Source organism: Onychomys torridus, chromosome 23 (assembly GCF_903995425.1).
Source record: "Onychomys torridus chromosome 23, mOncTor1.1, whole genome shotgun sequence".
Taxonomy (NCBI): Eukaryota; Metazoa; Chordata; class Mammalia; order Rodentia; family Cricetidae; genus Onychomys; species Onychomys torridus.
Window position 1 is genome coordinate 40879339 of NC_050465.1, and position 26540 is coordinate 40905878.

The 26540-nt window shown below is 42.1% G+C and overlaps 1 protein-coding gene across 3 annotated transcripts in view; it reads left to right on the forward strand.

Annotated features, from left to right (window-relative positions):
- Plcl1 (phospholipase C like 1 (inactive)) overlaps positions 1-26540 on the forward strand; it is a 313762-nt gene that overhangs the window by 255614 nt on the left and 31608 nt on the right. For 2 of the 3 annotated variants that reach the window (XM_036173269.1, XM_036173270.1), the window contains exons 2-5: positions 59-2533; positions 6358-6561; positions 16584-16659; positions 18672-18781. In XM_036173269.1, the coding sequence (XP_036029162.1) occupies positions 59-2533; positions 6358-6561; positions 16584-16659; positions 18672-18781 (2865 nt within the window). The remainder of the gene's footprint in view (positions 1-58; positions 2534-6357; positions 6562-16583; positions 16660-18671; positions 18782-26540) is intronic. The other variant, XM_036173271.1, reaches the window with a different exon arrangement.

The window sequence follows — 26540 nt, forward strand, 5'->3', positions numbered from 1 at the left end:
TTGAGAAGTCTCTACAGAGTGTCACTGACTTGATCACTCTTTTCTGATTGTTTTCTAGGATCCTTCAAACCAAAAATGTGGAGGAAGAAAGAAAACAGTATCTTTCAGCAGCATGCCTTCGGAGAAGAAGATTAGCAGCGCCCATGACTGCATCAGCTTCATGCAGGCTGGCTGTGAGCTGAAGAAAGTACGGCCAAACTCCCGTATCTACAACCGGTTTTTCACCCTAGACACAGACCTCCAGGCACTCCGCTGGGAACCTTCCAAGAAAGACCTTGAAAAAGCCAAGCTAGACATTTCTGCCATCAAGGAGATCAGGCTGGGGAAGAACACGGAGACATTCAGAAACAATGGCCTTGCTGACCAGATCTGTGAAGACTGCGCCTTCTCCATACTCCATGGGGAAAATTACGAGCCTCTGGACCTAGTTGCCAATTCGGCAGATGTAGCAAACATCTGGGTGTCAGGGCTACGGTACCTGGTCTCGCGCAGTAAGCAACCACTTGATTTTATGGAGGATAACCAGAACACACCACGGTTCATGTGGCTGAAAACGGTGTTCGAAGCCGCAGATGTTGATGGAAATGGGATAATGTTAGAAGACACTTCCGTGGAGTTAATAAAACAACTCAACCCTACTCTGAAGGAATCTAAGATCAGATTAAAGTTTAAAGAAATCCAGAAGAGCAAAGAAAAACTAACCACCCGGGTGACAGAAGAAGAATTTTGTGAAGCTTTTTGTGAACTCTGCACCCGGCCTGAAGTGTATTTCTTACTTGTGCAGATATCTAAGAACAAAGAATATCTAGATGCCAACGACCTCATGCTCTTTTTAGAAGCTGAGCAAGGGGTCACCCACATCACTGAGGATATGTGCTTAGACATCATTAGGAGATATGAACTTTCTGAAGAGGGTCGCCAGAAAGGGTTTCTTGCTATTGATGGTTTTACCCAGTATTTATTATCTCCAGAGTGTGACATTTTTGATCCAGAACAAAAGAAGGTTGCCCAAGATATGACCCAACCCTTATCTCACTATTATATCAATGCATCTCATAATACCTACCTGATAGAAGATCAGTTCAGGGGACCGGCTGATATCAACGGGTATGTGAGGGCTTTGAAAATGGGCTGTCGAAGCATTGAGCTTGATGTGAGTGATGGTTCAGATAATGAGCCCATCCTTTGTAATAGAAACAACATGGCCATGCACCTTTCCTTCCGAAGCGTGCTAGAGGTGATAAATAAGTTTGCCTTTGTTGCTTCAGAGTATCCACTCATTCTCTGCTTGGGGAATCACTGTTCTCTGCCACAGCAGAAAGTCATGGTCCAGCAGATGAGAAAGGTGTTTGGTAATAAACTCTATACAGAAGCTCCTTTGTCGTCGGAATCCTACCTCCCATCACCTGAAAAACTAAAGAATATGATCATTGTGAAGGGAAAGAAATTGCCTCCAGAGTCAGATCTGTTGGAAGGAGAAGTCACCGATGAGGATGAAGAGGCTGAAATGTCTCGGAGGATGTCGGGGGATTACAATGGTGAGCAGAAGCATATTTGGCTGTGCCGGGAGCTCTCTGACTTGGTATCCATCTGTAAATCTGTCCAGTACAGGGATTTCGAACTGTCTATGAAAACCCAAAATTACTGGGAAATTTGTTCATTTAGTGAAACAGAGGCCAGCCGAATTGCAAATGAATACCCCGAGGACTTTGTGAATTATAACAAGAAGTTCTTATCAAGGATCTACCCTAGTGCCATGCGGATAGATTCCAGTAACTTGAACCCACAGGACTTCTGGAATTGTGGCTGTCAGATTGTTGCAATGAATTTTCAGACTCCCGGTCCAATGATGGACCTCCACACTGGCTGGTTTCTTCAAAATGGAGGGTGTGGCTATGTCCTGAGGCCATCTATCATGCGAGACGAAGTTTCGTACTTCAGCGCCAATACAAAGGGCATTGTACCCGGGGTGTCTCCCCTGCTCCTTCACATCAAGATCATCAGTGGTCAGAACTTCCCAAAGCCCAAGGGAGCTTGTGCCAAAGGGGATGTCATCGACCCCTATGTTTGTGTCGAGATTCATGGGATTCCGGCAGATTGTTCCGAACAAAGAACAAAGACTGTACAACAGAGCAGTGATAATCCCATTTTCGATGAGACTTTCGAGTTTCAAGTCAACCTTCCTGAGCTGACCATGGTCCGTTTTGTTGTCTTGGATGATGACTACATCGGGGATGAGTTCATAGGACAATACACGATACCGTTTGAATGTCTGCAGCCCGGATATCGGCATGTCCCCCTGCGCTCCTTTGTGGGGGATATCATGGAGCACGTGACCCTTTTTGTCCACATAGCAATAACCAATCGAAGTGGAGGAGGGAAAGCCCAGAAGCGCAGCCTTTCTGTGAGAATGGGGAAGAAAGTTCGAGAATATACCATGCTCAGGAATATTGGTCTCAAAACTGTAGATGATATCTTCAAGGTAGCAGTTCATCCCTTACGGGAAGCCATAGACATGAGAGAAAACATGCAGGTAGGAAAGCATCCCCGCCTTCCCCCACTGCCTCTGCTATTACCACCCATTTAATCTAGCGACTGTTGTGGTTTACTAATGGTTGGTTTGCAGATGTTCAGAAATACTGTGCAGATAGATCTATGCACCACTGGCTGTGCTCCCTGTCACCCGCGATAAGGCAGGTGGTCTCTAATTGTGAATGCAAGGCCGAGTTTGGCCACTTAACGGTGCACCAATAGAGCAAAATGCTGGGTATCTTCTCAATATGTTTAGCACGTAACAGTTGATTGACAGGAAGGTGTATGTGAGCAGTGTGGAAAATGGAATATAAAATGTGTGAGCAGGGCCTAGGGACACGACTCAGCAGATGGGAGCACTTGCTACTTGCAAGCATGAGGACCTGGGTTCAAACCCCCAGGACCCATAGAAAAAGTTGTGTGTGGCTGAGTGTGCCTGTAACCCCTGCTGAGTGTGCCTGTCACCCCCTGTTGAGTGTGGTGGTGCATGGACAGGAAAGTGTCTGGCCACTGGTCTAGCTCCAGGCAGTGAGAAACCCTGTCTCAAAAGAGTAAGATAGAAAGTGATATATCAGGAGATCCTGCATCCATCTTCTTGGGTACCTGTGTGGGTACATCCCTTCTCATCTGATGCACACATGGGCATGCGTGCACACAGACACACACAAATACACACACATAAATACACACACACACAGACATACATACACAAACACACACATAAATACACACACACACACACACACACACACATGTGGGTCGCACATAACCAAATATCTACGTGTGACTTGAAAGCATATATGTAAAGTACTTGCTGATATGAATATAGAAGAAAACTAGAAGTCATATGTTATAAAAGTGATGCCCATTATACTTTTAGTTATTTAAATGTGTACTGACAAATTATTACCCACAAGAGAAAACAGAACTAAACAAATAAAACTCAACACTCAAAATTTTAAAAAATATATTTATCCGCCTTCTAGGAAGGTAACTGAATTGAGGGAATGTGGATCCTGATATATATCTGTCCCTGTGTGGTCCTGAACAGATGACTGGCATCTCTTATCATCAGTTTTTCCTGCATGAGGCAGGACCATGAGACTTATACCACAGGGCTATTGAGAGAACTGAGTGGGAGCACATAGTGACTGCCCAGCGTTGACAGAGAGAAGCCCAGCGTACCGTTCCTGCCTTATGACGCATAATTAGAGATGCTTGTGGACTTCTTTTTCACATTACTTAATATAGGTAATTGAGGATAGCATTTTAAAGACACGAACAGACAGATATTCACTAAGATCTTATGTTGCAAAGTGAAAATCATTTGGCTTACTTTATTCCTTTAGCTATAACATTTCTATAGTAATATTGACCCATCCAGGAGCTTTGCAATGGAGAAAGCAGACACATTAAAAGATGCTGTTTCTCTAATCTTGCAGTTAAGAAGCAACAGAGTTAGACTTTAAATCTGAGAGTGCCTGATGCCAAAACCCATTATAATTCATGTGAATCAGAACCACCAAACCGAGACTTAGGGAACTCTTCACATTAACCCACAGAGAAGTTCTTCAAACAGCAAATGGAGGGAAACAGTGCAATGTGAAACTCACACATGAGTACTGTACTCAGATCGCGTGTGTATATTTGATTCGAGGTGGGTTGCTTAACCACTTCGTTAATAATAGGCTCCAAATAAGCTGTTATATCTATGCAAGCTCCTCTTACGTAAAGTTGACATTATTGCAAAGTCCTGTGTTAGAGCACCTGACCATCAACTTCTATACCTCACTGTATTAGAGTCGACCCTGTGTGTTTCTGTGTAATTCTAAAAAAGAGCGTCTAGCTCATAGCTTTAGAATACATCTCGAGAGGGGTATTTGGCTGGGGTGCTGGCGTGCTGGCTCAGCCAGAAGAGCACATTCTGAACAGGCACAAAGCCTGGAGTTTGGATCCCTAGAACCCACCTAGAAGGTGGGTGCATGTGGCGACCCTTCTGTAAGCCCAGTGCAGCAAGAGGTCAAGACGGGGTCACTGGAACAGGATGGTAAGCTAGGCTCCCTAAACCCAGGATTTCTGGATCCAGTAGGAGACCCTGCCTCAATATATCAAGGGTGATCTGAGAAGACACCTAAATCCCTGCATTCATCCCCCCCACATGTGCGCCTGCATACATATGTGCTTACACATAGAAACAACACACATGTATGCCCACTACATGCACATACACAGAAAGAAGAGCAGTTTATAAGGCTTTTGCAGGCAGTGTTAATAATTCATTGTTCCCTAACAAAGTCATTTGGATAAAGGATTATTTAAAGGATAATCTGTAAAAAATAAAAATACCATGGTAATTAATAAATTCATGAGACATTCAGTAGATTAGGTGATGATCATTATTAATAAATGTAAAACAGCCATAATTTCTATTCCAAGTGATTATTTTAGCATCAGTATGATGAGTACATTAATAATAGCCCTAGAGTAACCAAAGCATGTCACTGTCTCATTAAAGAAATTAAAAATCACTCTCCATGGTGCAGTTTAACCAAGAGTGGACCCAGATTTGAATCATGACTTCTTTTCCCTTGGTCTTCTGTCATTCCTGTCTGTCTGTCCGTCATAGGAACTTAACGCTTAGCCTGTCTGTCTTGTGAATCTCTCTCTCTCTCTCTCTCTCTCTCTCTCTCTCTCTCTCTCTCTCTCTCTCTGAGTGTGTGCGCACATGCCCCTGTGTATGTCTGTCCCTGTGTGCACCCAACAAAGAGCTTTTGCTGTGTGTCAATTGAATAGCACAGAAAAGCATCACATGGGTGGATACAGAAACCTTTCACAGAGCTTTACAAGGGATTAAGTCACTGGCTCCATCTGACCCCAGCCGACCCAGATAGCAATGTCCATAAAATGTTCATAGGTTGTCTTCAACATATATGGCAGATACTCATTTTGTAGGGTTGCCTTTGACCTATTTGCCATTTCCAGCATGTATTATTACCATGCCGTACATGCATTACCCTTGGAAGCATGGGAGAGCAGACAATCTCAGATTAAACTATGAATTGGCTTAGGTGTAAAAGTTGATTGCATGGGAAATCCACAGCAAGAAAGGATGGTTGTGACACTGCTTTCTTAGAAGCAGGGTACACAGAAGGGTATCAGTCCTACCTGGTCCCAAGGTGTATTACTAACTGGCTCTCAGGCCCAGCCTAAGTTCCAGTCTCTTTGAATGTAAATATAAAAATTTCATACCATTATAGCACCACAGTCTTGTTAAAGATGTAAGCCAATGAATAAAATGCCCATACAATTCATTTTCTGTGTGCAAGGGGCATTTGTGATGGGGTGACCAGGCAGCCTTCCTGGTTGATCAGATGGAGGCTGGTGAGCAATGATAGCCCACAGCCTCGAGATGCTAACAGAGATGGCATATAATACCATGGCATGATGTTTTTCTGAATTTGAATGAAGTATTCATATTCAGACACTGCTTGTGTGTGTGTGTGTGTGTGTGTGTGTGTGTGTGTGTGTGTATGTGTGTGTATTCAGTTGCTATGTTTGAAAAGCACTGAGCAGCCTCAAGCCATAATCTCCTTTGTTTTTTGATGGGTATCTGTGGCCACTGGTAAACACTGAGACCAATGGTTCAGCCTGTGAGTCAGTTATCTGTGTTCCCTCTGCATGTCTAGTAGCTTGGGTTGGCTGTGAGCCAGGCTGCCCTTCCCTGCACATGTGTCTAAAGGGTATACTTTGGTGACTTTGCTTGAGTGTAAACTGGGGTGTGGTGCCATGTGGCCAGACATGTGACTCTATGTTTTTTCCCCGTAGAACGCCATAGTGTCTGTTAAGGAGCTGTGTGGACTCCCTCCAATTGCCAGTCTGAAACAGTGCCTGTTAACCCTGTCCTCTCGTCTCATCACCAGCGACAGTGTCCCTTCCGTGTCTCTTGTGATGAAGGACAGCTTTCCTTACCTTGAGCCTCTGGGTGCAATGCCAGATGTGCAGAAGAAGATGCTGGCTGCGTATGATCTGGTAGGCTATGGCTGATGTGATTTCCCACCCCTCACCCGTGCGCATGGAAAGCCCTAACAGCAGAGGCTCATGGGTAGAATTCTGATGACTAGAACAGCCACTGCCTGTAAAATGTTAATGGAGGTGGCAGCCAGAGCTTCACCGCTCAGTGTCCATCAAGCCCCGGGGAGATCTCTGAGGACGTGGCAGATCGAACCGTCTTTGCTTTGGCAGAGAGTGATTTCTCCAGTCCTCAGAAGCATGCCTCTTTTTCTTCTGGATGAGGGCTCCTGACAGGGAGAGGCTCTGCTCTCAGTGATGGATGATGAGACAAAAGGCATGCCTGTAAGCATTTCTAAGCTAATGATGCTATCTGATTTTATTCTGACTATATAATAGAATTTATGTAGTGATTAGATTTGGGGATAACTTTATTTTTTGTGTTTCATAGTCTAAACAAAATTAAAAAGCAAATGACAAAGTGTGTAACATGCTTAATTAGGTATAAATAAATAAATATATTTAACTAGAAGAGTGCAAACCAGTAAGAGTAGAAAAATGCAGAAACTTCTTACATCAATCAAGAATAAGTTCTCCCACACGTGATATATGAAAATTTCAGAGAATAAGGAAAAATAAAAAAATAAAATAATGTATCTTTTGAACAGCAACCTAATTATAACTTTAAAATTCAAACTTTCATTCAGAAATTTAGACAGCAATTATCTGGGGGAGTTCTTTTGCCTAGTTCTTAGGCACCCAGGCTCTTTCTAATTGTCTGTTCTGCTATTACTAGAGTATGGGAGTATGGTTCTTATCTTCAGGGTCCAAATGACTGCCTACACTGTGCTTGTAACATCTGCAGTCCACCCATCAGGGATGATGGAAAGGACACATCCTCCTTCTTTTAAGATATTATTTTCTAGGAGTATAGACAAGAAAAATATTACTTTTTCTTCCTGTTCATTACCCTGGAGTTGATACATAGCCACAGTTAACTGTAAAAAGCAATGTAAAATGTCATTTCAAGGGGACTAAAAGTTGTCTCTATTATTAAGAAGTAGGAGAGACTGGACACCAGGGGACAGCACAGACTCCACTACAGAAGTTGATAGACAACCCTTCCCCTCCCCCCTTAAAAAACTGGGAAAAGGCACAATGAAATATAGAGTACATTTAACTTTAAGTTTCCAATTAGTTAAGTTAACATATTAAATTAAGCATGGTGGTATGCCCTCATAGTCTCAGTGACTCCAGGAGATTGAAGCAAGGCACTTGTTTAAGCCCCAAAAACCAAGACCGGTCCAGCCTTGATAAAATAATGAGGCCTTATGTCTTGAGAGTAATGTAATGAGTTATTCCCCCTCTCATTAAATGATTGGCTATGCCCTGCCCCTTTAATAATGGTGATTCTAATCAGAAATGTAAGAAAACAAGGGGCTGGGGAGACAGCTCAGTGGGCAAAGTGTTTACTGTGCAAGGACCTGAGTTTGAATCCCCAGTGCCCACATAAAATACAACACGTGATCACAGTGCTGGGGAATAGAGACAAGAGGATCCCTGGAGCATTCTGGTCTGCCCTTTAGCCCAAACAGTGAGCACCAGGTTCCATAAAAGATATGTCCACACTTCAAAATATGGTAGAGAACAATGTTAATCTGCGGTCCTTGCTTATGTATGCAAGGATGTACATATTCACACACATGTGAACACACATGCACACACACAGGGGAATTTAAGAAGATCAATACTTTTATTTCTCTGCCTATAGTGCAAAAAATATGCTCTATACATTGTTGGAGAAAAGCTGAATAAAACAACTTAAAATCATTGTTCATTTGATCTATACATTTCTTTTCTTTAGATTTATTGTTAGGATTTATATATGCATAAATATTGGATTTTCAAAATGTTGATATGGAGGGATTAACTAAATTCCAGACAGGAACAGGAACTGGAGAGATGGCTTGGCAGCCCTTCAGAGCTGTGGCTGCCTTTTCCCAGGAGCCAGGTTCCATTCCCAGCTCATCCACGGAAACTCATCTGTTTGTAACTCCAGCTCCAGGGGATCCCACTTTCTCTTCTGGCCTCCATGGGCACCACACACATGTGGCATAATTCATACAGATACACAGATAAAAATAAAATCATTTTTAAAAGATAGGAATCCACCAAATGGACTCCTTTGAAGCTGTCAAAATCAGTTGTTTAGAGGAAAAGTAATGGTGTGGAGGATAATTCAATACGTTTTGTGAAGCAGTCTTGTAATCATGTGTGTGCAGTGAGATTTAAATTTCATTTCTATGTATATGCAGCGCAAATAATGTATGTACAGTGAGATTCAAGTTGCATTTGTGTGTATATGCACATGCAATGCGACTTAAATTGCATCTGTATGCACATGTATATACAAATCACATGTAATGCTAAGAAGACATTAACAGTGATTACTTTGGTTTGCCATGAGTGAATTTTATTATTTCTTCTTTTCCATACACCTCCTTTGTTTACCAAATTCTTTTTAACAAACACAATGAATTGATAATAGAATAAAATAACTGTCAGTGAGGAAAATGCTAATATTTTACCATTAAAAATAACTAGGAGAAAAGCATCTGGTATAAACATTTTCTAAATGAAATGGAAAAACCCCCACTGAATGCAGTCTGCACACAAACACTTGGATGGGGCCTCCCTGGGGAGGCTTACCTACTGCCTGTGTCACAGTTTTCTGTGAAATCAATTTTTTCATCATAAAAGTGGGGATTCAAAGCTGTTCAGTGAATAGGTATAATTGCCATCTAAGAGGTGAAATTAGGGTACCAGTTGCCATAGAGACAGACAGTAGACATCACTTATTCCCTTGTAAGCTAAGAGAGGAAAATAATCCATTGTGAGGGTAGCCAGCCCTGGGAGCTGGGTCTGCATCAAGCAGAATGGCTCCTGGGCTGTGGTTGGACAGTGTCTGCTCCACATCCCACGTGTCTGAAGGCATTTTGTCCTTTCTGTTTTACCTGATAAGTCAGAATCTTAGTATCAGCCTTTCTCTCATCTGTTTCTAAAACACAGCTTATAATTATAGGCAGAGCTAGGTTTTCACAAAATCTGAAATAGTTTACCATTAAAAGCAGAAATACTTAAATGGAGTCCAGTTATAATTCTCTGTGGAAATGACTTCTCATTTTGGTAGGCAATTGAATGAAAATAACCTGCTTCAAGTTGTACAACCAGTACACTACAAGTGATTGAGAACACTATCAATGTCTTTACATCTTTAGATGCTGCAAAGGGTGAGCAGGGATGTACCTATGATGCCATTGACCCTGAAAAAGGAATTTTTTTTTTCATTTTGCATAACTGTGCTGTACTGGTGGGCATCTTTTCTGCTGTTCATTAGTGTTTGTGTTTATTTTGAAGAAGTTCCTGAGATAATGTGCAGACCCAGAGTAATCATGTAAAAGCATGGGCTGGATCACGTCACAACACTTCATTGAATTCTGTTGTGGCTTCAGATTGAAATAAGTTGGAAAGTGCTTACTGACACGTCATAGGGAGCTCTGTGATCTAATACCTCTGCAGCCTGACCACCCTCCTCACTCTCCCCCAGACCAAGCTGGTTCTGGCCCCTAGGCCATTATGGATCACACTGCATTTGTCCCTGGAATGTTCTTTTATTGCCTGGAAGGTTGCATCTTATCTCTTAATTGTTAGCCAGTCATTTCCTGAGAGACCTTTCTCCAAATACTAAGCCTCTTCCCCCCATTCAGTCTATCTCATCCTGCGTGTTTCCCACCACTGTAGCAGGCTTTCTGGGACCACTAGTCCCCAAACTATGCCATGGAGACTTATTATCAGTTATGAATGCTCAGCCCTATCTTATGCTTGTCCCATTGGCTCTTATAACTTATTTTAACCTGTTTCTCTTCATTGGTGTTTTGCCTTGGGGCTTTTTACTTTTTATTCAGTCTGTATGTCCTACTTTCCTATTTCCTCTGTGTCTGGCTGACTGGCAGCTGTCTGGCTGTCTGGCGCCTGGTGTCTCCCTCTCTTCCTCCCCACCCCCTCACCTAGATTCCTCCTCCTACTTATGTTCTCTGTCTACCAGCCCCACATATCCATCCACTGCCTAACTATTGGCCATTCAGCTTTTTATTAGGCCAATCAGGTGCCTTAGGCAGGCAAGGTGAAACAAATGTAACACATCTTTACATAGCTAAACAAATGCAGCATAAATAAATGTAACACGTCTTTACATAGTTAAAGTAATATTCTGCAGCATAAACAAATGTAACATATCATCACATAGTTCAAGTAATATTCCACAACACACCACACTACTCAGAAATGTTGAGTAGTAATCTACTCAAGCTTTTAAAAATAATTGCCTTTATCTTCTCTTAATCCCTCAGTTTGAATGTGTGCTCCATGAGGATGGAGACCCTGTTTGCTCCATACTGTTCTCTTTAAAACAGTGTTAGCACACAATATGTTACAATCAATTTTAGTTGATTAAACAAGAGCTGCAAGCATCTGTTGCTAATGCACACAATGTAGGTTTAGCCGGTGATGGAGCATCCCACTTCTGTTTTATGTCTTCGACGCCAGCCTGGGTGACTTACTCCCTTTCCTGCAGACTCAGGCAGTAGGACCATTTTGCCGGCCTCGTTTACTAACCCCATGCTTTCCCTCGGTCACTCCAACTTCCTTCCCACCAGCTTCTCACTCTCCACCCTTTGATTTCTATTCCACACCATTTGTAGAAACTTCCTAGTCTTCCTTCTCCAGCGGTGCAAGTCCGGCTTCTGGTCTTTACCTTTTGCAAAGCCGGTTCTATTAAGAAAGCATTCATTTATTGACTTTACGTACTGCATCAGGACTTTCTCTTTGGACCTATGTGTGTCCACGTCCTTAGCCTTTCTGTGAGTCAAGGAACAAACACATTTCGGACGCCTGTCCTATGTAAGGTGCTGTGTGAAGTGCCAGGACTTTTCCTAACAGAGTGGGGGGTGGTTCTAATGGGAGTGTAAAACTTACAATGTAGAGGGCAAAGAACAAGACACTCAGCTGAGAGTCATCAGCTATTACTTTATGTTCTGAGATGGACTCTCAAGACCGATGAGACTTCATGGCGACCCGCAGCGCACCTTCCACACTCCTCATCCATCCCACCCTGGCATCTCTGGCCCTTGGCACAACTCCATTTGCAAATAATTTGGAAAGGAAAATGCTTTATGTGCTTTTCTCTTTGGATGGCTGAGTTTTTATTTTTCTACTGTCTCAGCAGCCTAATTTTTCATGTATAGTCAAGACGTGTTTGCTTCATATAGTCTAACATTTTATGTGTTTTAAATTAACATGGGAGCTTTGGGGGTAGTTTGTGTTCTGAATGCACCATTCAGAGGTGGATTAGCTACAAAGGATTGCAACTGAAAAATGCAAACCAGAGCATTCTTCAAAGGTGACTTCTGGGCTGAATTACTTAACATTAGCATAAAAGTTAAAGCTTTACTCTGGTCAAGGCAACAGATTTTCTGATGACGAGGATGTCAGACAACTCAGAGCATGAGTGGAGGATTAATCGTTGACTAAGGTGGTTGGGTTGTGATTTGGAAAGCAGCTGGTTGTGCTGGCATAAGAAGGGATGTAGCAAAAAGGAATGAGCTGCCATCTAATCATATCTGGCAACTGAATTAGTGGAGAGTATTACAGCTGAGCCAAGAATAATGTATTGGATTAGCTATACTCTCTTATGTTAGTGTTATTGCCAAAAGATAGCCTCAAGATGGAAAAGTAGTCTCTTTCCTAAAGTAGTCTCTGTCTGTCTCTGTCTCTGTTTGTCTCTGTCTCTCTCTCTTTCTTGTGTGTGTATCCATATACATGAGTGCATGTGCTTGCAGAGGTCAGAAGAGGGTGTTGGGTCTTCCGGAGCTGGAGTTACAAGAGGCTGGGAGCTGTCTGATGTGGGTACTGGAATCCACATTTGAAGGGAGCATCACATCCACTAAATTGCTGAGCCAGCTCTCCAGCTCGCCTCTCCCCACAATATAATTTTGCTTATTGAAAGCAATTTAAGTTGAAACAAATCAATCAAAGTTATTCTTCTCCCACCACCGTCTCATGATAAAGTTGGTGTAAATTTTCTATTATTTTGAAATTCAAAAAGTCTATTGGTTCACACAGCGATAGAACTTAGAGAAAATAGCTATGTATTTGTGTGTGCTCAGCTAGAGCTAGCTGGTTTAGAACAATAAGCTCAGTGCAGAGAAACCTCCTCACTCTTGGTAATGCCTTCTGACACGTTGGGAGGGTTGTATAATGGAATAATTGCTGTCACCTTGAGGGGTGACAATTTCTACCTGGTACCAGGTTCTTCACAACATTGGATATCAAGGATGCATCAACCAGCAACTGCTTCAGGATGTTTATTTGGTCTAACATACATGCATCCTCATTTCACCTTGTGCTCTTTACTTCTCACATTCTTGTGACACTTTAGTTAACAGTGGAGAGGTAGTCAAATTGGCCTGAAAATTGTAGAGAGCTTTTGTGATGATGAATTTTGATTGTCAGTCAGTCTGACTGGAGTAAGGGACACCCAGGGCAGGAGTGAGGTACAACTTTGGATATGTCTGTAAGGAGTTGTTTTCTTTTTCCAAAGAAGATTAGTTAAAGGTGAAAATCCACTTGTGGGTGGCACTGTTCTTAAGCTGGGGTCCCAAACTGAATAAAAGAGGATAAGGAATAGTCATGCCAATACCTCCCTCTTTTGGCTTTCTGGTCCCCCAGGAGGGGCACCAGCATCCTTACGATCCCGCCACCATGCTTCCATTCCACGACCTCCTCAACGAGAGACGGAACAAACTCTCCTTCTTTAGTTACTTTTTGCCAGGTATTGGCTCACATCAAACCAGTGCAGTTCATAAAATCTCCTCCCCTGGCCTGGCAGATTTTATGAATGAGATCAATTGTAATAAGAGCTGGGTCAAAACTAATATTTCAAGCAATTTCTCAAGATTAGCTGGCAGCTGCTTTAGAAATAGAGCAACAGAGACAATACGATGTCCCTGTATGAAGAAGGCAGGCGCGGCGGTAGAATTGTCACCCCCACAAATGAGGAGACACAGTCCTTCGGTCTGCTCTGCTGAGGTTCTGCTGTTCTGCACCATCATAAACCAGGCTGGGCATGTGACTCGAGGCCAGTCCCAGTACAGGGAGCACATCGTTGCCAACACAGGAGGTGGCATGGGCTTCTGGGTAGCTGGCAGGTGTTCTGAATATTATGTTTGTTTATGCTTAGTGGAGAGTTGGCCGTCTTCACAGGGTTGAATGCTTAAAATTAAAAAGATGCCAGTCTACAAATGATGCTTGTTATGTCCCATTTAAACCTGTCCTCGTCTAGCTAACAAAAGCATATGTAGCAGCAGTCCCCATTACAGATGTGTTGCGGTTGATAGGACTCAAGCCTGACTTTCCACAATTCAAAAACAGATGAGCCACTGTATAACTAGAGACCCAAGACCTAGTTTTTGACTAGAAGGAAGGCAACAGGTATATGGGTCTTAAGGGCGAAAGAACAGCAATAGGTCTGCATAGTTTCTTATACAGTCTCAAGAAATAACCTGTCTAGTTAGTTCTAGTTCCTTCATAAAATGGTAGGGATGTGAGTAAAAGCACTTCTAACTAGATTGCACAGGAAGACTGTTTATAATGACTGATGTGTCATGGTCTCATGATTCTGATAGGTGCTGCTAAGTGATGATCCCCAACTTGTTCCTGAAGCAGAAACTCAACCATTAACACCAATTGCAGGGTAACTTGTAAGCTTGGGTATGCTGCTCACAATGACTGTGTGCTAGTCTCAATGACCTCTCGAACCCTGGGCTTTTAGACAAGTCAGCTCTCAGCTCGGGTTTATTTTATGTTTTATTTTTGTCTACAAAGTAGTATTGTCCATGGTAAACTATGCTTAAAATGACTCTAAATAGAAAGTTATGTGTGACTATGAATTTAAATGGAATTACAGAGAAAGCTGGTGTCTATGGAGGGTTTCTGAGTCATGATAGGATGGAAACTTACCATTCATCAGTTCAGCTTCTCTGTCAGATCTAGGAGACACAGCAGGCTTCCTGGTCATCTAGCTCTTACAATATTTCTGCCCCCGCTTCTGTGATATTTCCTGAGCATTACATATAGAAACTGTGTTGTGGGTATGTCAACTGGGGAACGGGCACCTGACAACCAGTTCTCCTCTGCTTTAATGAGCAGTAGCTTCCCATACTGGTCTTCTGCTACAAAAAGAAACTTCTTTGTTGAGGGCTGAGATCTGCACTTCTCAGGATGTGCAGGCTGGGCTGGGCCTGGAGGTTGTAGACACAGCAAGTGGGTAAGGTCAGGAGACACAAGGGGCTGGGCTACAGCAGGTGAGCAGCCAGCAGTTAGCAGGGGAAAGCTGTGTGACACGCAGAAGTAAGGGGCAGCTATTTCTAGCACTTGGTGTTTCTCTCTACCTGCCCCTGTCTGGAGCTGATGCCTTGCAGAGAGGAAATTCTGGAACCATAGACCAGTTGGGAGGGGGCCATGCAGAGGCGGCTATGTGAACCCTCGGCTCTGTTGCCTCCCACTCTTAATCCTTGTTGGTGGCTCCCTTGGGTGATCTCAAGAAAAGTCAGAAGGTGGGAGAGCATGCATGATGCTGTCCACAGTAAACAGCCTCCCTAACCTGAGCCTGAGAGTGATTGGGAAGGGCAAGCAGAGTACTCAGCACAAACAGTAAAGTGGGAGAACATTCTCATCATAAGCTGTACAGGCATACTAATATGCTAGCGCATACATAATAAAAGACATCAGAGGGAGAATCCAGTGTAACATTTCCCTGTGCTCTGTGAGTGTATCTGGCAGATCTGATCAAACCATTACCCTTCTGCCGCTCATGCTGTGTCTGGGAGGTAATCATGGAGAGTGTAGAGTGAGGTGCTATTTACCCGAGCTTGTGAGGTTGTTTTCATTTTCTCTGGTTAGGAGTTTTAACCTTATAGTTTCTGTACCTACAAAATAAAGGGGTTGGTTTTGATAGCTAAGATTCCTTGTGCCTTAAAAATCCATATTTTAAAAGTATGTAAATATATTAGTTGGATTACTATAGCATATACCTGAGATGGATTTACAAAGAGAGATGGTCTGTGGGGGCTCACAATTTCAGAGGTTCTGGTGCATGGTGAGGCGGACACGTTGATTACTGGTCTCTAGTGGAGTGCTCCTTGGCAACAGTCAGGGCACGTGCCAGAGTCAACCGTTGACCTCGTGGCTGGAAGTGAAAGAGAGGAAGGGTTCCATCCGACAGTCCCATTGAGGCCATATTTCAGTGTCCTGAAGATATCCCAGGAGGCTTCCCCCACCTGCTATGAGCACCTTCCTGGGGATCCAGCCTTTAACCCATGGGCCTTGGGGGACAGTTGATATCCAGACAGCAGTGGTGAGATGCTTTGGCTATGTTAAATGTGGGGTTTGCCCAACCTCCGTGAATGTTTCTCCTCCCTGAATATATTCTCTTTCTTGCAATTTAGCCCTGGCTGGCCCCAAACTCACAGTGTAGTCCTGATTGACCTTTGCTAGGTAAACAGGCGGCTTTGAACTTGTAGTCACTCTCTTGACCTTGATTTCCACATGCCGTGGTTAGAGTCATGAACTGTTACACGAGGCACCACTCCTTGGACACTGAAGGTGTTAATGTAAATCAACAGTTTGATTAAGTCTAAACCTTTGCAAGTTTGACGGTGTTGATTACTAATTTATAATTTGTATTCATTTATTCGACGATTATTATTTTGTACCCACTGCATGTCTGGTATGTTACACAGTCGGGACAGTTATAGGGAAGGTGACTCTTGTCTCAGTGTCTGGATGAGAGCTGGGACAGAGACTTTCCCATCTCTCTCCAACTCTCACGATGGTCCTGCATTCCTGGGTGTATTTTGAGAGCCATTGTCTTCCCAGTGAGCCAGTGTAAGGGTTTCTAACAACTGCTGTTTGATGTTTTGTGACAGATGATTCAAGAAAGCCGGGTCCTCATAGAAATGGCAGACACAGTCCAGGAAAAGATTGTGCAGTGTCAGAAAGCAGGTAATTTTTTTCTACTTTGTTTAGAAACCACAATGGCCTAGCAGTTTCAAAAAGTGTCCGTTCTTCTACTTAATGTTAAGATAGTTCATGGCAGCAGTTGTAGCTTAAGTTACACTGGTCTTTGTCTGGTAAAGGAGAGCTTAGGCGATGGCAGGTTACATTTGTGTTTGGGAGGATGGTGTTTGAAGATGTCAAGAGATGAGGGTTTATGAATAAACCTATGTGGTTGGGTTTTCTTAGGGCCTTTTGCTGCTAGTGGGGAAGCTGTGGTTTCACGTGCCTCTTTAAAGCCCACTTCACAGCTATGATTCGAATCTTACTTCGTCCTACTTACTTCCGTGTTTTTGCCCATCTTAGATGTGTTCTTTCTTTAAGGGTGGGAGGGGTCACAGGTCTGTGAGTATCCGCCTGTGTTTGTTTATGCTGCTTTCCTCCATACCACTGAGCTTTCGTGTCTCGGGTCCAGGTGCTACTCTGTCCACACGTACAGTGATGGCGATGAGGAGAGACAGAGGACAATGCTGACAGTTGCTGCTTTCTCAGTCTGCTTATGTTTGAAGTACATGCACCATCTTACCTGGTTGTCATGACAACTAGGCATGATGTCCCAATTACACATGGGACGTGTAAGAAGCTGGTGAATGATCCAAGGTCTCAGTATCAACACACAGTAGAGTTGACTTATGAACACAGACTAGCAAATTGGTGCTCCATACTAGACTGACCAGCAAGCAACCTTAGACGTTTTTAACTGACAGAAAACAGAAAAATCAAAATACTCAATGCACACAGGAGCTCAGCCATGACTTGGCAGGCTTTATATGCATTGACCCTTCTGATCTTCGCCACAGTGCTGTTCAATGACATGCGCACCATTTCATCAGCAAGAGGAGAGTGAAGCCCCGTGAGTTCTCAAACACCTAGTGAGTGGGCGAGCTAGAATGTAAGCCTCTGCTCTGTGCTCCTGCTGGTTCTAATTGGCTATATCTGTTATGCAAGCACCTGGCAAGTCAATGTGGCTTTTAGGCTACAGGAATAAAAGTAAGGCCACTAGAACAAGGAGAATGACAGCAAATACTTACCAGTTTGAGCTGTTTCTAGCCCACTTAGGACACTGTCCATTCTGAGATGCAGCTGTCTACACTGTTCAGATCCAGAAAGTTGGCCCTGCCTGGATGCCATCGGCAAAGATGAGTCACCAGCAAGAACACGCATGTTAGAATGCTCACTACAGAGCAGAGGATCCAAGGGCATTTGATCCAATATCTTTCTTTAGATGTGTGAAGGGCTAGACTGTGGATAAGAGATCAGACCTCCTTGGTCTGAGGCCAGCTAGCACTGAGGACTATAGGCTCTGGGAAAGAAAATCTTGGCTCAGTCTTAGTCCCTCCAAAGATGGAACAAATTTTCCATAAAAGAATGTGATTTCTCCTCCTGAAGTTATAAGGGGAGGGGATGCAAAAACGGATGATGGTGATGTTGTTTATGGCATTCAAGCTTCATTGAATAGTGGAGCAAAGAGCACATGGAAGGCCACTTCCTAATATGAAACACAGGGCTGTTCCTAGATTGTTGTCTTTTAAAGTCTTTTATTTGGGATCAAATCTGCAAATTACTGTTCTACCTGTATGGGCCAGGGCTGATTCATTAACAAAGGCAAGAGATGTACACACACGCCTGAGGTTACCTCTGTACTCCATACCCTTCCACACAAAACCTGGAAAAGGACACGTAAGGTCAGTAACATCTAGGAAGTTTGCTTCTTATTTTCTCTTGTGTTTATCTATGCATCCACACTGCTTAAAATGAAATTTTGCTCCTGTATCACTTATTACTCTTAGATGCCTTCTACATGGGATGAATCAAACGGAAAGAATTCAGTTTAGGGGTTTCGAAATTACGAGAGGGAACAAGAATGTGAATTTATATTTTGCTGACAATATTTTCATGGTAAAGATGCACGTTTTCCTGAAATGTACTATAACACTTTTTAATGTGTGTTCTTTTCAAAGGGATGGAGTTCCACGAAGAACTTCATCATCTGGGGGCCAAGGAAGGCTTGAAAGGAAGGAAGCTCAACAAGGCAATTGAGAGCTTTGCTTGGAACATTACTGTGCTGAAGGTACATGAGCCCCTTGCTGCCCCTTTTGCCTTTATTTCTGTCCTCTCCTCTCCAGCAGAGAGGGAAGCATCATCAGCTAAAGCCAGTGATTGGAATTTTAAGCCACAAGGGGCCTAACTGTCAGGCTCAGCTCTAAGTGATGGAGAAGCAAAGCCTCGGTAGAATTTGCTTTTATTTTTCTTAATTGAGCAACGAGGTTTATGATGGAGGCTGAGGGCAGCACATGAGTGAGACCTGATTTTATTGCTGTGTGTGTGTGTGTGTGTGTGTGTGTGTGTGTGTGTGTGTGTAAGAACACTTCTGCAAGTCAATATGGCTGTTCTCATTTGTGTAAAGCCATGTCTAATGCCACTGGGAGAGTTCCAATGTAAGACATTTGGAACATTCTTACACTACAGAATACCTTGGCCACTCTGGATTTTTATTGTAAGAATATTCACTATAAATACATCTCTCTTGAAAATGTTTTGGAAGTCAGTTTCTTGAGATTGTAGTCGGCTTTCTGCTGCAAATTAGTTTTGGACTTTGAAGTGAGGATGCCATGTTTTGTATTTTCTTACGTGAAAGGAAAAACAACTTAGGTGGTTAGAAAAACTTACTCTGCAATTGTGTTGGGAAAAGACAACTGTTAACAAAAGTTAATAATTACTCACACTCAGAGAATGCTTATTGAGGCTGGTGCTATTCAATGGCAGTTAGATGGAATAATACTTTAGTACAACACCCTATCACTATTATTTTACACGCGAGACAGAGGCATTGGGATCTTATATATTATCTAAGGTCCCTCAGTAGTTAATGGTCCAGCTGAAGTTTGAACCCAGGGCTCCATCTTTAACCTGTTCGACAGAGCTGCTGTATATCTTTGTGAAAATGTGAAGTGAGCTGTAAGACATATTTCACGTGTCTCTTAAAAATTCAGTCCATATGTGCTTATTAGCTCCTACTGTGTGAGATGTGTGGTAGGCCCTGACAGAACACAGATAATACAAGAGGTATAGAGTTAGGCCTCATTAAGTTAGCAGCCTGCAGCTGTGGTGGAGATGGGCATCATCTGTCCAAGGGGTGGGCTTGGGCTGCAGCATTAGAAGCTGTTCTAGAACTTTAGCATAATATTCTTAAGTCTTTTCCACTTGTATGTCTTCTCAGGGAAATGGCAACCCCAGGCATGTAGGTATGTGAAATAGGCATACAAACCATTTACTGATAATAAACATAAAGGTGTTTATTTTAAAACAATTATAAAACTTATAATCGCACCATTTATTGAAGACAAAACCAAATGTTCACACTAATCAGGTGGGAGTCCTTATTTGCCTTTACATAAAGAATCAAATCTTGGCTGGGGATCTGAGCATCTTCAGGGTTTCTGATATTTTGATTTTATTATCACCAATGCGAAGGCAGATGCTTGTTTTATACAAAAGGTTGAAGCATGATTAGGGCCATTTTAGAAGCTGTAGAAAACTCTGTTCTAATCCCAAGCTATAATTCATGTAATGATTGTTTTATGAACCAGAGTTATCAATTCAAGCAGCAATTTTAAAAATCACCAATTCTAAAACAACACGATCCCAAAGTGTACTGATTTGCTATTTACACACTGAAGAAAGACGATAGAAATACCCAGTCTTTTGTTTTTGCTACGTAGGCTGTCTGTATCCATAAGGACAGAACATTTGGCGCATACGGTGAAAACAATACACAATGCTGAATAGCCTCACATAAAGGCTGAGGTCTTTAGCAGTGTTTGCTAACGTGACGGTATGCACAGTGCCAGCATGCATGTCGTATGTTCAGAACCAAGGCTGCTAGGAAGTCAGGAGACACAGCCAGGTGCTGCCAGAAACACATCAGTCTATTATGGGTTTGAGGTTTTTTATTCATTTTTGGTTGTTGTACACTCAGATTACAATGACCACATACCTTTAGGTAGCCTTACACAAACATTGTGGCCCAAAGTTGAACAAATTGGGCTCCAGGCAAAACACAGCACCCTGAGTTAAATATAAACTATTTTGGGGCAGCAGATGTTTCTTTTGGTTCGTTGAAGGGCCAGTCATCATGAAAGTTGCTTAGAGATCTGCAAATCAAGAATGTATCACCTGGGCCTCCAGGACTACTAGGCTGCAAAGGGTAGATGGGCATAGAACTACTGATGGTTATAATAATGTACACTTAATGATTCAGCATTTGAGACCAGCACTCACAGCTAGGTACTCTAGAATATATATATATAGTCTGCATATATTTATAACACATATGTGCATATATATGATACAAAAGTGATGTATATGCATATATATGTATAAATCTCCTCCATTGCCCTTTACCAGCTGTGTAGTCTGGCAACATCCCATGTCACCTTGATAGACTTTCTATATCTTATAGATGAAGAAATTGAGTCTGAGGGAGGCATACATTTATTATTGAGTCATTTAGCTAGCAAATGGCAAAGTGGAGATTTTCAACTAGTTACCCATAATCTTGACTGTAGCCTTGAACTACTTCCTATAAAAGTCCATCCATGTTTCCAGGTAGCCTTGTGTGGGGATGAGCACATATGTGTGTAGACTGCTGGATAGTGGTGAGATTTCAGTTTCTCTAAGCATGGTAATAATGCCATGACTGTGATTTCATGAGGAGTTAGGTGAGATAATATATGAAAAGAGCCGTTCTCAATGCATAAAACTGGATGGTATTGTGTTTCAGCTGTCACCATTAGTCTAGGTGAGGTTTCTCCTTGCAGAGCAGGCTTTGTGGTGATTATTTTCATTTTGTTATTAACATCTGTCTTGTGCCTACCTAGTTTTCTAAGGTTTACTCGTGTGTTTGTGTGCTCTAATGACAGGAGCCGATTTCTAGATGTGACCGAGCAAATGTTGTGTAAACCACTCGGAGACAGATTTTTAAAACAGAATTGATCTTCTGTAATTACAGCTTGTGTACTGGCTGCTATCATTGCAGCCTGAGCTCAGAAGCCTAAGCAATAGTGGTGGAGTTTTCCAAACATCAGTTATTTCATTGGAAATATTCCAGGAGGTCTCCCATTGGGCTTAGGGAGCTTCTTAATCACATGTCCATTATCTTAGAGATAGAAAAGTTACATCTCAGGAATGTGAATTATTGGGTAAGAGAAGGAAGCTGGGCTCTGGAGGAGATGTTTTCCCATCATTGGCTCTGCTCTGAGTAGGCAGCATTCCCTGTAAACCTTTCTTGAGCTCTCCTATACACACGCAGAGAGCTTAGCTGCTGATGGGTCTCCAGTCTTGTTATTCATTCTCTAAGTTTTAGTAAATTATTGTTTTATAGTGGAGTTCATTTCAGTCAGTTTACTTGGTTAAATCAGTAATAAGCACCTTGACAAGACATAATCATAATCATTGCTAATCATTTATTCATGGTGGGTGGTTCATCTATAAAATTCCTCAATGCCTACAGCACGGCTTTCCTTCTACTTCTTTAGGTCAGGTACTCTCCAGTATCTAGGGGATGGGATGGGAATTTATCAATACCAGTTAAATAAGTGGGTTCATGTTTCTAAGGACACTTAATCTCAGTATAACTACCAAGTCAAAGTAAAACAGGAGAAAATGAGAAATGTGCCCAGTGATGGTGGGTTGCCAACATGGAGTGGTGGACTGGGACATTGGCTTTGGAGAAAATTGATCTTGGACTAAAAAAATAAATTCCTGAGTTTGTGTTTTCTGTATTTCAGCATATGATAATTTAATAATAAATTATAAGAAAGTTAAATAATAATTTACATAGAGAGAAGCTCTACAATATAATAAATGGATTATAATTACAATGATCGAATTTGCTCCTATATCATACTTAGACTCTAGCATGGAGCTGAAATCAAGATGGCCCCGAAAAATCATATACACACTCTTAATTCCTATTCTGACACCATACATGAACCTAGAGGAGGGACCTGCTGCCTGCCCTACATTCCTATACATTTCCTGACATTTTTACAATGTGCATATATGAAACCAAAGAGTCAACTTCCTCTTTTTTTCTTACTATTATTATTCAGTGTATACAGCACTGAATCCTTAACCAGCACTGTGTTCATTGTGATGATACAATGATGAGTGTCTCATGTTTGAGCCCTGACTTACCTTCATGATAGCCAGTGGACCACAGTGACTCTGTCCTGTTCTTCCCTCACACGTGAGCAGTCTCTGCCATTTGTCACTTCTCCTTGGTGTCCTGTGGAAATAAGTTTTGTGTCTTAGTTTGTACTGCTGTATTAAAATACCTGAGACTAGATAATTTATATTATAAATGCTAATTTTTTTAATTTTAGTTCTGGAGGCCATATAGTCCAAGATTAAGGCACTATCAGATTTGGGATCTGGTGAGAGCCCCGTATGGGATTTCAAGGTGGTCTCTGGCTAGTGTGTCAGGGTAGTGGTAAATGCTCCGTGAAATGACAGGCAGGCAGGAAGGACAGAAAGTTACAGCTAGTCTCTCAGACTCCTTTACAAGGCACTGATCCTGTCCAGGAGAGTGACGCCCTCATGACCTAACCAGCTTCTAAAGCCCACATCTTAATATTGTATCAGGAACCAAGTTGTCAACACCAATTTTAGAGGTGGGAAAAGCATTCTAACTACAGCACTTTTGTTATCAGTGGAATATTAAACTATCACAGTGTAGATATTCTTGTTATTCCTTAAGATTTCCCAAAGTCAAATACAATTTTACTTGCAAAGCCAGCATACTGTTTTGAATTTTGGAAGATTGTCATTCACAAAAGTTCTTATCCATAAGAGCAGTTTGCTATGGGGTAGAATTGAGTTAATTGAGTTAAAGGCCTGGACTCCATTCAGAGTGATCTGACTCTTGAAAATGAAATGGCTTCTTCAAATTCATGTCACACACATCTAGAATACTAAAATCAGAGCCTTACAGTCTAGAACACTAAAATCAGAGGCTTATAGGCCAGAACACTAAAATCAGAAATTTACATGCCAGAACACTAAAATCACAGAGACTTACAGGTCAGAACACTAAAATCAGAGACTCACAGTCTAGAACACTAAAATCAGAGCCTTACAGTCTAGAACACTAAAATCAGAGGCTTACAGGCCAGAACACTAAAATCAGAGACTCACAGGCTAGAACACTAAAATCAGAGACTTATAGTCTAGAACACTAAAATCAGAGACTTACAGTCTAGAACACTAAAATCAGAGACTTATAGTCTAGAACACTAAAATCAGAGGCTCACAGCTAGAGCACTAAAATCAGAGGCTCACAGTCTAGAACACTAAAATCAGAGACTTATAGTCTAGAACACTAAAATCAGAGACTTACAGTCTAGAGCACTAAAATCAGAGGCTCACAGGCTAGAGCACTAAAATCAGAGGCTCACAGCTAGAGCACTAAAATCAGAGACTTACAGTCTAGAGCACTAAAATCAGAGGCTCACAGCTAGAGCACTAAAATCAGAGGCTCACAGCTAGAGCACTAAAATCAGAGGCTCACAGTCTAGAACACTAAAATCAGAGGCTCACAGCTAGAGCACTAAAATCAGAGACTTACAGTCTAGAGCACTAAAATCAGAGGCTCACAGCTAGAGCACTAAAATCAGAGGCTCACAGCTAGAGCACTAAAATCAGAGGCTCACAGCTAGAGCACTAAAATCAGAGGCTCACAGGCTAGAACACTAAAATCAGAGGCTCACAGGCTAGAACACTAAAATCAGAGGCTCACAGGCTAGAACACTAAAATCAGAGGCTCACAGTCTAGAGCACTAAAATCAGAGGCTCACAGCTAGAGCACTAAAATCAGAGACTTACAGTCTAGAGCACTAAAATCAGAGGCTCACAGCTAGAGCACTAAAATCAGAGACTTACAGTCTAGAGCACTAAAATCAGAGGCTCACAGCTAGAGCACTAAAATCAGAGGCTCACAGCTAGAGCACTAAAATCAGAGACTTACAGTCTAGAGCACTAACATCAGAGGCTCACAGCTAGAGCACTAAAATCAGAGGCTCACAGGTGAACTGGACTGAGCCTTCCCAGTATCTATTTGTTGTTGTTGTTGGGCTGCTAGGTCCTTTAAGGAACTAAATTTTATTATATTTTCATTTTAAACCATCTATGAATTTTTATCAGGCTGGGAAGGATAAAGTAGAGCTGTCTAAACCTAAGACAAATATTTGATCATAAAAGAAAGTCATCAACAGGAGAAGGAAAGGGCTAGAAAATGGCTGCCTTCCTAGCCGTAAATTCCACTGGCTTCTAGTTGAATGACTGGTGGGAAATTAAAAAAAAAAAAAGAATCAAACTATGGCCTTGTTAGTGGGGTCTCCTATTACACATTTATTTTTCTCAGAATAGACTTCCATCCTGTTTTAATGCATCTCTGTATGCACCATAAAGTGGGCCTATTTTATAGATTGTGGTTAAGGAGGTGTGACTCATCTTTCGGCCCAGCTTCCTGGTTTTGTCTCTGTGAGCTCCTGCAGGGTCTTAACGGCATTTTCACTTTTGCTTGGGGAGAGTAGGAGCTGATGTCTCTCCTGCCCTCAGCGTGATAACGTGGTTCCTAACTCAGACAGATTCTCTTACTTAGAGTCTCAGGATTTCAGGCCCTCAAAGCTCTGGAGAATCTTGCTACATGAGGGAGACTACAGAGATATCAGTATCATAAGATGCTTTTTCAACAGAGCCAGAAAACAGAGTAAAGGTTTTGGTCATTGTTGAGAAGTAAAAGAAGGCAAACAAGATGGTAGGTTAATGGGAAAGAATTGGAGGAGAGGATTGATCTACTTCTGAAAGATTGAGTGAGGGTGAGAAGTACAGGTACTTTAGATCATTCCATAAAATACTGTATACATATTCATATATGTATACATATACATACATATGCACATACATATGCATACTTATGCATATACATACAAGAAGAAGGTTACAGGTATTTTAGATCATTCCATAAAATACTGTATGTATGTATGTATGTATGCATATATGTACATATGTGTATGTATGTAAATGGTGTTAGGCGGGGGAGGGTTCTGGGCTCTTATGGAAGCCATTTATACATATGGACGATGTATTATTTGCTAGTTGTTCAGTCCATGAAGCTGGATGTCTTAGCTGTTCTTTGGTATACATAGAAATCCCAAAGAAGTAGGCTCTAATACCAGTGAAGGAATACCTCAGCAATAGGATAGATGAACTTAACAGGGCAAGCAGACAAAATGCAAGACCTTTCTTCTTCCATCTAGTTCCTCTATATAGGCTTCCACCCGAAGGTGGACCCAGATTCAGGGTGAGTCTTCTGGTCGACAATGATCCAGACTTAGGGTAGGTCTCCTAGTGGAACAGTTAACTAAACATCCCTCCCAGCTGTGCCCAGCAGCTTGGGTTTTTTAGTTAATTCCAGATGTAGTCAAGTTGATGACTAAGAATAGCCATCACGTACCTGTAGTCTAAGAACTGAGTGAGTTAGTATATTCAAAGTGGTGTTTGCTGTGTGTGAAGTGGGGTGCACGTCTCTCTTGTGGTTGGTACTGGGCATCGAGTGCTTACAGTGAAGAGGTGGTTTTCACACTGCAGCCTAACTAATTTTAAGAAGAGTTCCACAAAGGTCCTGGTATTACTGTCACTTTACAGCTAGAGGGACTGAGTACCACAAGGCTAAGTACTTCTTGCATTGGCATTGTACTAGTAAGTGATGGAGTAAGGATTTCAGCCCCAAAGCCCACACAGCCAGTAACCATGCTGTATCATCAGAG